Here is a 14,322-nt window from a genome sequence, read left to right as displayed (position 1 = left end):
TTCAGTCATTTTCTTGTTCAGACTTTTCCCAACACCCCACCAGATTAGTGTTTCCAAAAGTGCACTGCTGTTTCGTTTAGTTACTCTCAGGACATTTTTGTTTATTATTTCAGTTTAATGGTTTAGTTTTCTCATATTTGTCTAGTTTTCTGCTTCTGGGTCCTTCAAAAACAAATCTTCATGATATGATTGGGTTACATTAAAAGTATCAATAAATTTGGTTAATAGATACATTAAAATTGAGATCTATTGTCTTAATTTAAAATAATTTTCTTAAAAAAGATTTTTGGTAAAGTTACATTTTGTTTTGTATTGGTAATTTTAATAATATTCATATCTTAAATATTTTCAGCTCCTCGCATCTCAATCTTTTTGCCTTTTTTTTCTTTTCTAATTTATCACTTCAGAGTTCCTGTGTTTCTGTTTATTTCTTTTTTTAGTTGTGTTTAATGAAATGTTCCCATCCATGAGGCACGTCTCCTGCATTTGGTTCCACGTCTTCTGCATTTGGTTCCACGTCTCCTGCATTCGGTTCCACGTTTCCTGCATTCGGTTCCACGTCTCCAGCATTCGGTTCCACGTGTCCAGCATTCGGTTCCATGTGTCCAGCATTCGGTTCCACGTCTCCTGCATTCGGTTCCACGTCTCCAGCATTCAGTTCCACGTCTCTTTCATTCATGTCACCATTAAACTTACCTTGTCTTTTCGTATAAGGATGAATTGATTTCCCTCTACCTGTCACCCTCATATGGAAGCTAATATAGGATGCTAACACCATGGTTTCTATTGTCAGATCTTCAATAAATGGAGGTGGTCTCCCAACACCTTTTGATTCCCTAAACAAAACGCAGAAGTGATCCGGTTACACATGCACGGAGAGAGCTTCTCACAGAAGACTCCCTGCTGGGATTAGAACCAGCGCCTTCTTGCTGTGAGGTGAGAATGCTGTCCGCTACACCACCGTGCATCCCTTTTATTAATTCCTAATTGGACCTTTTTATTTCTGAAGTGTAAATGCTAATTTATAAAACCTACTGAGATTTAAGTACGCTCCTGTTTAAAAAAAAAAATTTCGAGCTTCTAATTTTATGTTTTTAGAGATGAATTAAAAAGCCCTGTCTGGTTTTTGCACGCCCCCTTCCTAGTTTTTAGGTTTGTCTTTATACCAATTAAATCCACCCGGTTTGGGTGGAGCACGCTCCTCTCCTGCCCAAGCTCAATGAAGACGAGGTAAAACTCCCTTGAAGGCCAGATTGAATTTAGGAAGAACCCTCGGGAAAGGCAATTCAAAGAGAGATCTCCTTTCCACAGACGGCAGGGGGGGTTAAAGGAGCTGCAGAAAAAGTGTGCAAGCAGCACACTGTAAGAACCCCCCCACCAGCACCGCCACCATGCCGAGGAGTCCTGAAGAAAAGAGAAGAACAACATGTTAGAAAGTGACACTGCTGTAACATCTACACCTTTATTTTGGGTACATTTAATTTTTACATACTGTAGTGATTGTCTAGGATAACAACTCACCAACATTTGGACTCAGGAGGTCTTGCCAACTCTCTCTGGAGGAGATCTGAAGGTCACAGCAGCCATGAAGGTCACAGCAACACAGACGAGTCCCGGTCACTGGAACAAGGAAAACGAGGCAGGTCTTTCCAGGAGAGTCAGCATTAGTACAATCAGTGGACAGAGAACCCAGAAGGAATTGAACTCAAGTGAGGAGCCTTTGTCCAGTTTTCCTTTAACTTTAAACTAGTTGGATTTTCAGTTATACTACATCCCGTTTGAACAACGACCTGTTCTTTAACGTTGCCTCGTGCCGTGCTTCCAAACATCAGTTCTTCTCTAACCCAACTGTGTATGTTTTAAATAATTCTACAGACTAACAAACATGATTTAAGACATCGTCCCTACAGGACCTAACAGTGATTAAAAATTCAGGGTCCGTGCGTAATATACAAACAAAACAAAACTTTCAACCAAGATTTAAGCAATTATGTATACATTAAACTTGTTTGCACCCCAATGGATTTTAAATCTATATGAATCAGTAAAAATAAATGGGTTTTCCATCCATACTTTACAATATTATATTTTAAAATAAGTTGATGATCTAAACACATTTCGTTATCCCGGTATATTGCTATATTTCTTTCGTATTGGAATTCTTTCCAATGAAACTTTTCTCCACCTCCTCCTGCACCGTAACAAATAGAAAAATCAGTTTCCTTTTCTGTGGAAAAGAGCGCAGAAACGCGGAATGCTTCTCCGTCCATGATCAGCTGTTTTTTCGGTTTCGCTTCGCGGACCTTCGCCTTAAGTTTCGCTTCTAGCTGAAACGGTCCTGCGTGACGCGGCGGCGCTGCGGGTCCTGATGCAGTTCTGAGGCAGCATGCTGGCGTGGGGAGAGGACTGCCGGCGCGGCTTCCGGCTGATGGACAGCGGCGACGATGGAGTTCAGCTTCTCCACGTCTCCTTCCACATCGCCGATCTGTCTGCGGGCCGTGGCGCGCTGGCCTTCGCCAAAACCAATGGGAACGCGTTTGTCATGCGCACCAGTGACGGCGAAAACGGAGCCAGAATGCGGGGCAAGCAGAGTGAGCCTGGTTCTCCAAGTTATTATCGTCTTCAGAGTCTAGAGCTGATCTGCTGCTGATATCTCTGCAGAGTTTGTGAAGTGTAAGGAGAAGATTGAAGCAGTGGGCTGTGGAGATGATGAGGTCATTCTGCTCTCTGAGAAGGGCTCAGTTTACCGCGTTGACGTCACTCAAGCTCTTTACCTGCCCAGGTGAGGAGAATCCTATCCAGGAAGGTTTTAGGGGGTAAAATGTGACAGATGATTGACACAGATGTTCAAGTTGTGCTTCGTTCAAACCAGTGGCATCTAAACTCTGTGCAAAGACGGACAGAAATTTTGTTTTGATTTTTCAACAGTAAACAAAATCTGGTTCAAATCCAGATGCTAAAAGAACAGTTTAGTCGGCATATGTGAACAACTTTATAAGCTATTAGCATAACCCTTGTGCTATCCAATGGGGTCCAGATGACCCGATCCTTACATTAACGTGTTCATTGAAGAAAAAAGGTTTAGCGCACTGTCTTGTGGGGTCTAGATGACCCCACTCCCAATGTTAAAGTGTCTAGCACAAAGGATAAAAAGGAGAACCATGCAAACAAAAGTGAAGGAAGTAGAAAAAAAGGCATGCAGATAGGGAGAATATACAAACTAAGGTGTCATTTATTCAATTCATCTTGTAAATTCTTTTAGAATGGTTTCCAAATCTCACTAGTGCTGGGTTAATCAGCCAGCATTTTTGAACCCTTATAAAATGAATGCAAAGGAACTATTTCATGAAATTACTTTTGCTTAGAAATCTAAATACATTTTATACCAAATTACTGTGAATTTTGTATTTAAAGACAAGAATAAAGTGCTTTTACTTCTTTCTTAGAAGGCCCAAAGCACTTTACAGTCACATTCCCATTCACTCATTCACATACTGATGGCACACACTGAACCTATAACCAAACCTGCTACCTCCCATTAGAAAAAGTCTGTCTGAAAAAGGAAAAAAAAAACTATTGTCAACACTAAATCTGGGTTCATGTTAAATGTTACATACTGTGTATTATTAAATGTTCAGTATAAACATCTAAATAGAAAACACGTGAACAGGAAAATAACAAAAACTGAACACTGTTGTTTGTACACAGTTTTCAGAAATTTGAATACTGGCCGCATTTGGCCCACGAGCCGGACTTTGGACATGCCTGGTTTAAAGCAATGCACACTTCAGATTTAGACAAAAACTTTGTGGATCAGCAATTCTTCATCTTTGCACTAAAGATTCTGCAGAAATTATGTCAAAAATGTGTACATTTCATTTTCACAACTTCATGGTGTCCCTGTTGTTTTTGGGCACCCACAATGACGAAATGGATGTAACTTGTAGTGAGTTATAAATGAGTTTAGTGTAATTAGATACTAAACACGTAAGTCATTTGAACCAGTGTCACATTTTTGTTCTTAGAAAAAGGAAACGTGTGCTATTTCGTTTGCTTCTTTCATCAGGATGCTGGAGGCCTTCTGCAGGATCCCGGTTTCTCAGGTTGCTTGTGGGAGTCGGCACACAGTTGCTCTGACCAAAGGTCTGTGCAGAAAACCACTAAAGATTTAGCTTTATGACAACCTGTTATTATATATCAGAGTTGTTTTAATCTAAAAATGTAAAAAACGTATATTTTATGTTCATTATTTACCTCATAATAGTTCGTTTGTAGGGTGAAACATTTACAACTTTTTGAACTATTTATCTCTCCTTCACTTTAAACCAAGCCATGGAGCAAGTCGAAGGAAATAGGCTATCCCCTCAAACACCCAGTTGAAAATACTATTAAAAATATAAATAAATTAAAAAAAACAAGAAGAAAAACAGCAACACTCATTGAAAGGGTTTTAAGGAGGTGTGCAGTGTTAAAATTGGGGCTGAGGATCATGGCTCCCTTCAACCTTTTTAGAAGTGTGCAGCTGAAATGGTTTAATTTTCCCACAGAGGGTCAGGTGTACACATGGGGCCAGAACTCCAGGGGCCAGCTGGGTCTGGGGAAGAAAGGATGCAGCATCAGTTCACCCCAATGCGTCAGGTCTCTGTCCGGCATGCCTCTGGTTCAGGTCTCTGCTGGAGGGGACCACAGCTTTGCCCTCTCTGTGTCTGGAAGTGTGTTCGGCTGGGGGAGAAACGACTGTGGACAGCTCGGACTGGGAGACAGTCAAGGTGCTGAGTCCTAACCTCTTTCTGAAAGAGCTGTTTTTATTCACTCAAAAAGTCTTCATGATCCAGGAACTGTGTTTTTCTTACAGACAGATGTACACCGACCTCTGTTGACAGTTTGAACCTGAAGAAAACCACCAGCATTTCTTGTGGTAAAGACCACACCGCCATTCTGACAAAGGTTTGTCTATTCTTTATCATGAGCTAATGTTGTATTTGTTTTTCCCAAACTCAAGCCGAGCACATCAAACCAGTTCAGTGGCCAAATGGTAGGATGTCCACCCTGAAGCTTTTGTTTGGGACAGCTAATGACGAAATGAAAGCATGGCTAAAAATGCTACTTAGATGTGCTTACCATTAGAGTTGGGCACAGACAAAGTTAAGAATGGCACAATTCTTGCAAACTTGACAAAAAGCGACAGCTGCTGCAGTTCCTTAAAGTACCACTGGAGGCAGGTTTCAAAAGGGCAATAACCCATACATGTTTTTGTTTTTGTTTATTCTATTCTATTCTATTCATGACAACTGTTTGTGTTGGTTTTGATTCTATTAAAGCACAAGCTTGATCATTTTTTTGGGGAGTGTGTTTTTTACTCAACACAACTCTCACTTTACTTTGCCCCGCCCAATCAGCTATTTCTAGAACTTTGTTGAGTTGGGCGGGACAGAATTCAGTCAATATGGATTTACTTTTGGATTTGTTTTCCCGTTCAGGATGACATCAGAGATGACCCGCCCAGCGTGTATATGTCTATAGTTCTGCCGGGAGCTTAGTGGTGAAAAGATGACGGAGTTTAGCTAAGTGCTACAGACTCTCTAAATATCGGAAACATTTATTTAAGTTGCTAAAATATGAAATAAAAATGTCTTTTACTGAAACATTGATTGTTGCGTTTGGATTCTGTGCAACCAGAATGTGTTTACTGTCAATATTGACCCTTATTGTTTACATATGTTGATCAGCATGGCACCGTGTTCACGTTTGGCTCTGGGCAGTTTGGACAGCTCGGACACAACTCCTCACGGAACGAACTCCGGCCTCGGCTCGTCGCAGAGCTCTGGGGGGCAAAAGTCACCAGGATTGCATGTGGAAGGTACATCCAACTTAGCATTTTGAAGTCTTCCTCTTTTACTGTCTATAGTGTTTCATTTGCTGCCAATGACTTGATGAACATGACTTTATGTTGATGGACTAACATTAGATAAATGGGAACATTTTTATATTTTGCTTTTATATTCTATTTCAGATACCACACCTTGGTCTTACAAGAAAACAATAAGATCTACTCCTTTGGTTGCAATGACCAAAATCAGCTGGGACGCAGCAATGACAGTCATCCATCAGTTCCTCTGCCTGTTCTGTTGCCTCAGGGTAAAGTCAAACTGGATGGAATTGGAAAAATGACAGAAGATTGAACATTTTTTAACCTATTTGTGAAGATTCTTGCTTTTCATGACTGCAGTCACAGCTCTTGTTTTCTTTTCAGACATTGGCGGCACCAAAATTAGAACAATCTTTGCTGGAGAAAATTGTTCTTTTGCACCATTAACAACAGATGAGGTAATTTGATTTGAGTTCATTTGGTTTGATCTGGTTTGTCACTCAAACACAGAGAGTTATGCTACACAGTACTAATTTGTGTTACACTTTTACATGCATGTGTTTCTATGTCTGCTGAAAATCAATTTATTTCTGCTGTTGCACTTCCTGTCTGCAAAAGATGCTTTTTTTGTCTTCAAAACCCAACTATATTTTATTAAAAAAGGTTTGACTGATGCGTTAGGATCTGTGTAACAGTGAATTATAAAAGGAGTTTCCCCTTTTTAACGTTATTGTTTAATAACAAAAATTTTAGATCACAGTTTTATTTGTTAGGGCACTTTTTCTGAACAGTGAGTGCTGCAAAAAACAACTTACAGTATCTTGTTGCAGAAATTTCACAGAGATTCAAATTGTGACAACGCCAACAATAAAGCTCAGCTTTGCCTTGAAAACATGGTCAAAAGGTGGACATCTGAATCAGATATGAAGACATGGAAAAAGACCAAACAGTAGGTTTTACTCCACAGTAAAGCGTAAAGCGGTCTGATGTTTTAGTGTATAAATGCAGTTTGCTTTACAGGGAAATCCAAAGAACTTTTTCTTCGGCATCCTGTTTAAACAGAAGCTTCCTGGAGAAAAAGTAAGGAATTGTTTTTCATGTTTGTCCATTTTTTACCTGGTGTTTGGTTGAGATTACCTCCATGTTCTGCCTGTATTCAAATTAGCCTCCGGAAGGTGTTTTAATGCCAAGAAAATCCAGTGAAGTTGATTCAGACGATTCAAATTTACATCTTCATTTTAGCACAAACAGCTCTCTCAAGAATGAACCATAAACAAACTCTGCACCCAAAAAAGTCTTGCTGCTCCAACTGCTGGTCTTCATAATTTTCATCAAATAGAAAAGAAAACCTGCTGACTCTGCTCTAACTTTGACTATAGCTACCTGTGAACAAAGGCTTTTGTTTTCTTTTCTGACTCTTCTATTGTGTTTTTGTGCACCTCAGATTGCCCTAAACTAAGCTTCACATTAACCTAAACTCCTTGTCTTTTTACCAGAGATAAATATTTCCAAACTTCACCAAAGTATCACGGACTGGACTTGAAACGAGCACAACTCTCTTTCAAGAAACTAGTAAAGAAGAAGAATGTGTGGGAAGAGGTGAGCCTCTTTTTTCAATGAACATTTTCTGATAAGCATGTACAGTAGACATCTTTGGCTTTGGGGATTAAAGAAGTCCTGATGGCCTCCAAGCACCTAATAAAACTTGGACACTCTGCCATAGCTTGCTTTAAATCATCGTCCAAACAGGTTGAGGCTGCTCTGCTGCGTTTGCTCCCTCTGCTTGACAAGAATCCAGTCGGGGTGGAGGGTCTGAGAATCTACCTGCTTCTCAACGAGCTCCTGCGAGCGACCCAGACACAAAATCCACAACAGAGCACAAAGCTGGCAGAGGTGGTTGCTGCCGCTGTGACACGGTTGTCAGGGAAAAACCTCCAGGTCATAGGTACTGTGCCCAAATAATTTCATTTAGAAATGATGTGAATTTGTACCATTAAACACCTTTATGAAGCTTTATGTTTACAATTCTTTCAGGGGACTGGTGGTCCTCACTGATGCCCTCCAGGAGGGTTAGACATGTTAACGTGTGGAAGAAAGCTGTCTCTGCAATGTTGTCATCAGAGGATGGTTCTCACACTCCTGCAGTGAGAAACCTGCTTCTTGTCCTTCAGTATATGTATAATGTCAGTTTCTTAATTATCAAAGACTACTTGTTTTTCTTCTTGTCAGAACTTTGTTCGCAAACTCGATGATTATGTCTTGGTTACAGGTCAACAGCAGGGTTGCAGAGTGTCAGAGGCTGCCAGACAGCGTTTTTTGTTTGAAACTCAGTGAAGCTTTTCTTGACGAGGATGGAATTCGCTGGTATTTGAGGTCACATGGCGAGGTAAATCAAAACCAAAATCGCAAATTACCTAAATGTATTTCTTCTTTGTCTGTATTCTCACAATTCTGCAAAAAAAAATTGAATCAGATAACTTCTTTATTTGCTCTTTTTCTCTGGTAGATCATGATGTCTGAGCCTCGTGTCCTTCCAAACTTTTCCTTTGTGATGGATCTGAAAGCCAAGATGCTGATTTTTCAGAAAATGTGTGATGCCACAAAGGTAACCTGTGGCCTTTTCAGAACTTGTTTTAACTTCTTTATTACTAAAATGACAAATAAATTTGCATAGATATAACAAAAAATATTAATACAGGTTGAGAAAGCATTGGGTGATCTTAGTTCTCTTTTATGGAGCTACATGTGGGACACACAAAATAACCTACCGGGATTGATGCTGGATTTGAGGAGAGCATCAGTTCTGGAAGACACATTTGAGCAACTGGCTGCTACCCAACAAGAGGACTACAAGAAGTCACTTGTGGTAAACAAAACTTCATAACTCCATTCCAAACACTCTCCTCTATGTCTTCATGTTTGTTTGTTTGTTTTTATTTTATTTTTATTTATTTTTTTTGGGGGGGGGCAGTTGTGTCTCCCTGCCACTTAGCCTACACAGTTCCAGTTGCATTTAAATGTAAAAAAATACTCTTTTGACTTGTAGGTCATTTTTGATGACAATCCTGTGTTCGACGAGGTGTACATAAAAGACTTCTTTTACGAAGTCTTTCATGAGATAGTGTCACCTGAATATGGGATGTTCATGTTCAATGACTCTAAAACGCTGGCATGGTTCCCTTCAAAAGTACGACTTTAGGTTTTTATCACAACAGTTTTACAGACTTTTACACACCAAAACATTTCTAGATGGTAACTATCTGTCATGAACATTAGGCACAACAAGAGGACCAACGTTTCTTCCTGTTTGGAGTCTTGTGTGGGTTGGCTTTGTACAACCAGGTCATCATTTTCTTACCCTTCCCACTGGTACTGTTCAAGAAACTGCTCGGAGTAACTCCTTCACTGGAAGATTTGAGAGAATTCAGCCCAAGTGAATACAAGTAAGTGGAAATTTGCAACTGATTTCCCTACTTTTGCAAATTTCAGTCTTTCCTAGAAACATGGGATCTTGCATTCTTTCAGGACTCTGCATTGCATTCTCTATGAATACACAGATGATGTCCTAGAAAACCTCTTCATTGACTTTCAGGTTGGTATTTTGAAGATTTTCAAATACTTGCTGATAGTGACAGTTTTTGTTCTTAAAGGAAGGGTTTTTTAGACTTCAAGCCAGGGTATAGTTGTGCGCTTAGCATTATTAATACAAACAATGCCAATTATAAGAAACCTGCTGTCTGAACATGCAACATGATGCTGGTTTTTGAAATCCAATGCATATTTTACTTCCTATAATAAAAAATAAAAAACAACATAACCATGACTTAAGCCGTAGTCATTGGCACTCGTATAACCCGTATAGGTGCTGCATGTTTTTGGGTTGTCTGGGGCCGTGGGGGGGGGCATAGACAGGAGTTGCTGCTTCACACTGTCACACCACCATAAGAAGAATGTCTTGAACAAAGAAGTGCAAAAGTTTCATTTTTTGTAACCGGTTTGAGACGCCCACAATGAAATATTTAAAGAAAGGTTGTTGCAAAACTTTGATTCAAAACTCCACAGATATGATGACTGAGGCTCTGAAAATGAGAATCCCTGAGAATATTTCAATTATGAATGATTTATGTAATAGCTTTCTCACAGACCTGATATCTGGTTTTCTTGTTTTAAAGATCACTTGGGATAAAACCTGCATTGACCTTGACCCTGCTTTCCCTGAGAAGCCAGTAACAGGTCAAAACAAGTAAGAGTTTAATGTGTTTTGATACGTCCCAAATTTTTCTGTTTAGGGCAAAGTTTTACACCTGTGATTCCTATTTAACTGTTGCTTATGTTAATGAGTCATTTATTTTATTGCTAGAGAAAAAGAAAATAAATGTTTTTACGTCTATGTTCTAACATTATTTCTAATTAGCGTTAATATTACAATCCAGTTTTAAAGTCGGAAAAATGTGGCATTCAGAGTACTATTCAAAAAAGAACAAAAGTCAAAATAGTATATACTTTTTTTTAAGTAATTTAAGGAAAGTTAGTCTCAAAATCAGTGTTTGGCTACGTTCACACTGCAGGCTGAAACGACCCAATTCCGAATTTTTTGCCCCTAAGCGGCCCAATTCCGATCTTTTCATGACAGTCTGAATGACACAGATCCGATCTTTTCAATTGCGACCCAGGCCCCGTGGATTTGCCGTCCTGATTCCGAATTGTAGCCGTTCTTTTCAATTGCGACCGCCGTCTGACCGGCCAGGCGACTTGATTCCGAACCGTACGTCATCGACACGCAACAAACGTCATCATTTTGCGTTGAACTAGGCGGGAACGAGAACGTAAACATCAACCATGGTGGACTATGCTGCTGAGACCCGTCAGTGGAAGGGAAGCGAGATCCCCGATTGGATTAATATTTGGGGTGATCGCTCTTTTCAGGCCAAACTCCATGGCTCTTATTGCAACTGGGCGGTTTTTGAAAAAATTTCCAGATAAATGGCAGAGCGTGGTGTTGAACCTTTACGGCTATAACTTTTTTTTCTTTCTCCCCTTCCGACCGTGCTCAAGCGCGGGGGACCCGAGGCGATCCTCCTCCTCCTCTCTGTTCTGATCCTTAGATTCTCCAGAACGGGTTAATAAAGAGTCCATAGCATTTATTTTGGGGGAAACCTTCTTTTATTACCGTCCTCCGTAACACACAACATGAATGCCCCCCCCTATTCTCTATCGCGGCATGCGCTTGCACACACACACACGGGGCGCCCGGGCCCAACACATACACATTCCTCTTCCACTACAGTGGGTACAGACGATCCCGACTCCATTGCCTTCTTAAAATGAGAAGATTGTAATTGTGCTGCTCCTTCGTGAAAATAATTTTAATATTACAAAAAGAGCTCCGCTTTTGACAACACTGTTGTTGACATCTGCTCCGCAAACAAGTGACGTCGTTCACCGTTGAGTATTCTTCTGGCTTCTGCGCATGCGGGTCTCGTTTGGGTCGTGTCATGGTCACACTGGAGATCATAAAAGTTCGGATTTACTTGGAAATGTGAACGGTCTTGCAAAAAATTCGGATTTTTTCAAAAAATCCGAATTGAGCATTAAGCCCTGCAGTGTGAACGTAGCCTTTTTGTCAATACCTAAGCCATTTCAGGTCTAACAAAAACATGTTGACAACAAAATATTAGAAATTAAATATAAATATTGTCTAAAGGTTTTAGATGAAGGATCTATTTAAAAGTGGGGGGGGGGAATCTATGTATTTTCAGTAGTTTTTGTGAGGCTGACCTTTTGTTTGTGGTAGAATATCCTTTAACCTCTTGTAGGATTTTTTGCACATTCACAGAAATTTACAATGAATGATTTAAGGCGAGCCCAATAAATCTCTCTGCTTTACAATTTTTCCCCTTTCTTATATAAAACAAAATCTTCTTTCTTTCCAGCTCTGCCCCATGACTACGCTACCTTTCTGTAAATCTCAAAATGCATTAACAGAACCTCTTGTCTATTATTAAATTTAAATACGGTACCTAAAAGTGACAAATAATCAGTCTTGTTTGGCCCCAAAATCACAAAATTATATTGCAAAAGTTAAAAAGGACTGGTCTTTCTGAAAACGACAAAACTATTTTCAAATGTAGAAAATCGCTGCATTGTCTGCATAGAAATTTTACCCTTTATAAAAACAAAGGTCATTTTTAAAAGAAAACAAAATCCTTAAAGTGAACTTGAAGCAAAACATGTGACTAGGAACCTCTTGAGGAGACACAAGAACACCCAGATAAGTTAACATTTATTGATATGAGCTTTCTGCAGTTGAATCTTGTGGATTTTCTCTGCTGTTTTGAACAGAAAGGAGTTTGTGGATGCCTATGTGAATTATGCCTTCAACACATCAGTGAAAAGAATTTTTCAGGAGTTTGCACGAGGCTTCTTCAAAGTTTGTGATCGGGAACTGGTGAAACTTTTCCGACCAGAGGAACTGCACAGGGCGCTGGTGGGAAATGACTTCCATGAATGGGAAAAGCTGAAACAGGTATCAGCACTTTTTTAAGCTCTTTTACCATACATTTGTGGTAAATTTGGATTTAACACTGTTGTTTCATTAAAGATTTTCAAAAGCTCCTTTTCTGTGTCTAGAACACCTTGTATGACGGGGGTTACAACCCCAGCCACACCAATATTTTGATGTTTTGGGAGGTCTTTGACGAATTGTCGGAGAATCAGAAAATGGCTTTTGTCTGTAAGTAGTGGACCACATTTTACCATAGTAAACATACACTTATTTTAATTAAAATGTATTGCAGCATAATAAGTTTTCAAATTGATAGAATAATTCCTCTTTCAGCAATATTTAACTGGATTCTTTTTGGAAAATCTCCCTGTATTGAATATGTGCCAATATTAGCATCTAATGATTACTAGTTTCTTTTCCCACCAGGGTTTGTGACAGGATATGAGCGTTTGCCCATTTCAGCTTTGGAGAAAATCACAATCTCCACAAAGAAGATTAGTGAGGATTTTGGGGACCGGTACTACCCAGAGTCAGAGACTTGTTTTAGGCTTCTGGTGCTGCCTTTATACTCATCGAAGGAGATCATGACAGAGAAACTGGTGGAAGCGCTAAGCAGCAACAGAAAAATCAGTCAGTGCTGAACCCTGTTTCCAGAGTCCTGTGAAGGTGTGAAGTACATGAGGGTTTATAGGTGTGAAGGAGGAGAATGCAGAAAATGACACGAAAGGCAAAGAAGAATTTGTTTTGTTTTTATGTTTTCATTACCCTTTAACGACCCAACCGAGACAAAATCAGTTTTTTTCTGCTGCTTATTGCCTTTGGGGATTATTAAAAACAATCAATGTTTTTTATGTAATCATAAAATATAGATATATAATGTGCACTATTGTTTGGTTGAACACACCATTAGAGGGTCGTCTGATTTTTTTTGGTTCTATTCTTTTCTTTGTGGAATGTTCATACAGTGACGTTTTGGTCATTTTCCACCCCCTGCAGATATGATCTTCCTCTGTTTGTGCATTTTTACATCCATGTTAGTTTCCAAATTTTTCTCTCACTTGTCATGTTATATCTTGTGATTTTCTTTCATTTCTATTTCAAATAATGAATAAATCTGTACAACACATTTCTGATCTATTTGTGAATGCTATTTTTTATAGGTTGCTGCAGAATTGGACAGGCCGAAAAAGTTCCACAGGCGGCAAATAAATAAATAAAAAATAATTTCTTTTTTTTTTTTAAATAAAGCACCTTTGCTTTATTCGATTATGTTTCAAAAATGCATTTTAAAAATGCAAAGAAGTCTAATTAAAAATAAAGAGGTTGTACACAAAGATAATAAAGAAAGATTCAGGTCCAAATTAAATCATTAAAACATTTTTCAAGAACTCTAAGTTCTAACTTGGACTCAGGTTTTATTGATTTTCTCATCATGTTATAATTCTTTTATTCAAATCTTACTGCACTGCTCACCTGCGGATTGACTACAGGGCACCCCAAAGTTACAAGTTACTTTTGATGATGCCCTGAAAATAAAAAATAGATCAGTGGTGCAGTGCTAGTAGTGAGATGTTTGTTGGTGCAGGAGTTCACACTCTCCAGGCCCCTTGATGATATTTTATTTATGGCTTTATACAACGTCTTAATTCCTCTGAGAATAAAATTATTTTAGCCCTCACCAATAAAAATCAGCCTTTTTAAATATCAGTCTCTAGTCTGGAGATATGGAGGCATTTTACGCCCTTCAGTTTTTAAGGTTGTAATTTCTGTTTTTAGTTTGATATTTATGCCTGTTTTTACCACTTTTATATTTATTTCTACTGTACCTTTTATGCAGGAATTTCTGTTTGTTTTTAAATTCGTGTTATTTGGACCCTGAGTCTATAGTAAAATCATTCATTCTAACATATTAGATGATAAAATAACTGCTACGTCTAGTTAGAAGAAT

The 14,322-nt window shown here is 39.1% G+C and overlaps 1 protein-coding gene across 2 annotated transcripts; it reads left to right on the top strand.

Moving 5' to 3' along the window:
- Nucleotides 1–2,295: 2,295 nt before the first annotated feature.
- Nucleotides 2,296–13,507, top strand: LOC101161309 (E3 ISG15--protein ligase HERC5). 2 transcript variants are annotated; one of them, XM_011476314.4, is made up of 23 exons: nucleotides 2,296–2,591; nucleotides 2,662–2,782; nucleotides 4,067–4,143; nucleotides 4,548–4,769; nucleotides 4,856–4,947; nucleotides 5,730–5,860; nucleotides 6,014–6,138; nucleotides 6,254–6,327; nucleotides 6,700–6,818; nucleotides 6,890–6,949; nucleotides 7,366–7,468; nucleotides 7,619–7,814; nucleotides 7,904–8,013; nucleotides 8,139–8,255; nucleotides 8,376–8,474; nucleotides 8,568–8,735; nucleotides 8,916–9,056; nucleotides 9,146–9,312; nucleotides 9,395–9,461; nucleotides 10,042–10,112; nucleotides 12,212–12,395; nucleotides 12,500–12,602; nucleotides 12,801–13,507. In XM_011476314.4, the coding sequence occupies exons 1-23, from the start codon at nucleotides 2,387–2,389 to the stop codon at nucleotides 13,013–13,015; spliced, it is 2,967 nt and encodes a 988-aa protein (XP_011474616.1). In that variant the 5' UTR covers nucleotides 2,296–2,386; the 3' UTR covers nucleotides 13,016–13,507. The 2 variants fall into 2 exon arrangements, with proteins under 2 accessions (XP_011474616.1, XP_011474615.1); XM_011476313.4 differs by having other exon boundaries at nucleotides 2,297–2,591; nucleotides 7,904–8,052.
- The last annotated feature ends 815 nt before the right edge of the window (nucleotides 13,508–14,322 follow it).

The sequence above is a fragment of the Oryzias latipes genome, chromosome 6, assembly GCF_053564925.1.
Source record: "Oryzias latipes strain Hd-rR chromosome 6, Olatipes_Hd-rR_3.1".
Classification (NCBI taxonomy): domain Eukaryota; kingdom Metazoa; phylum Chordata; class Actinopteri; order Beloniformes; family Adrianichthyidae; genus Oryzias; species Oryzias latipes.
This window is presented reverse-complemented; position numbering and strand designations above follow the sequence as displayed.

Coding starts and splice junctions, on each gene's coding strand:
- LOC101161309 (XM_011476313.4), top strand. CDS start 2,387: ATGCTGGCGTGGGGAGAGGACTGCCGGCGCGGCTTCCGGCTGATGGAC. Junction 8,256..8,375: donor ATTTGAGGTCACATGGCGAG/GTAAATCAAAAC, acceptor TTTCTCTGGTAG/ATCATGATGTCTGAGCCTCG. Junction 8,736..8,915: donor ACTACAAGAAGTCACTTGTG/GTAAACAAAACT, acceptor TTTGACTTGTAG/GTCATTTTTGATGACAATCC.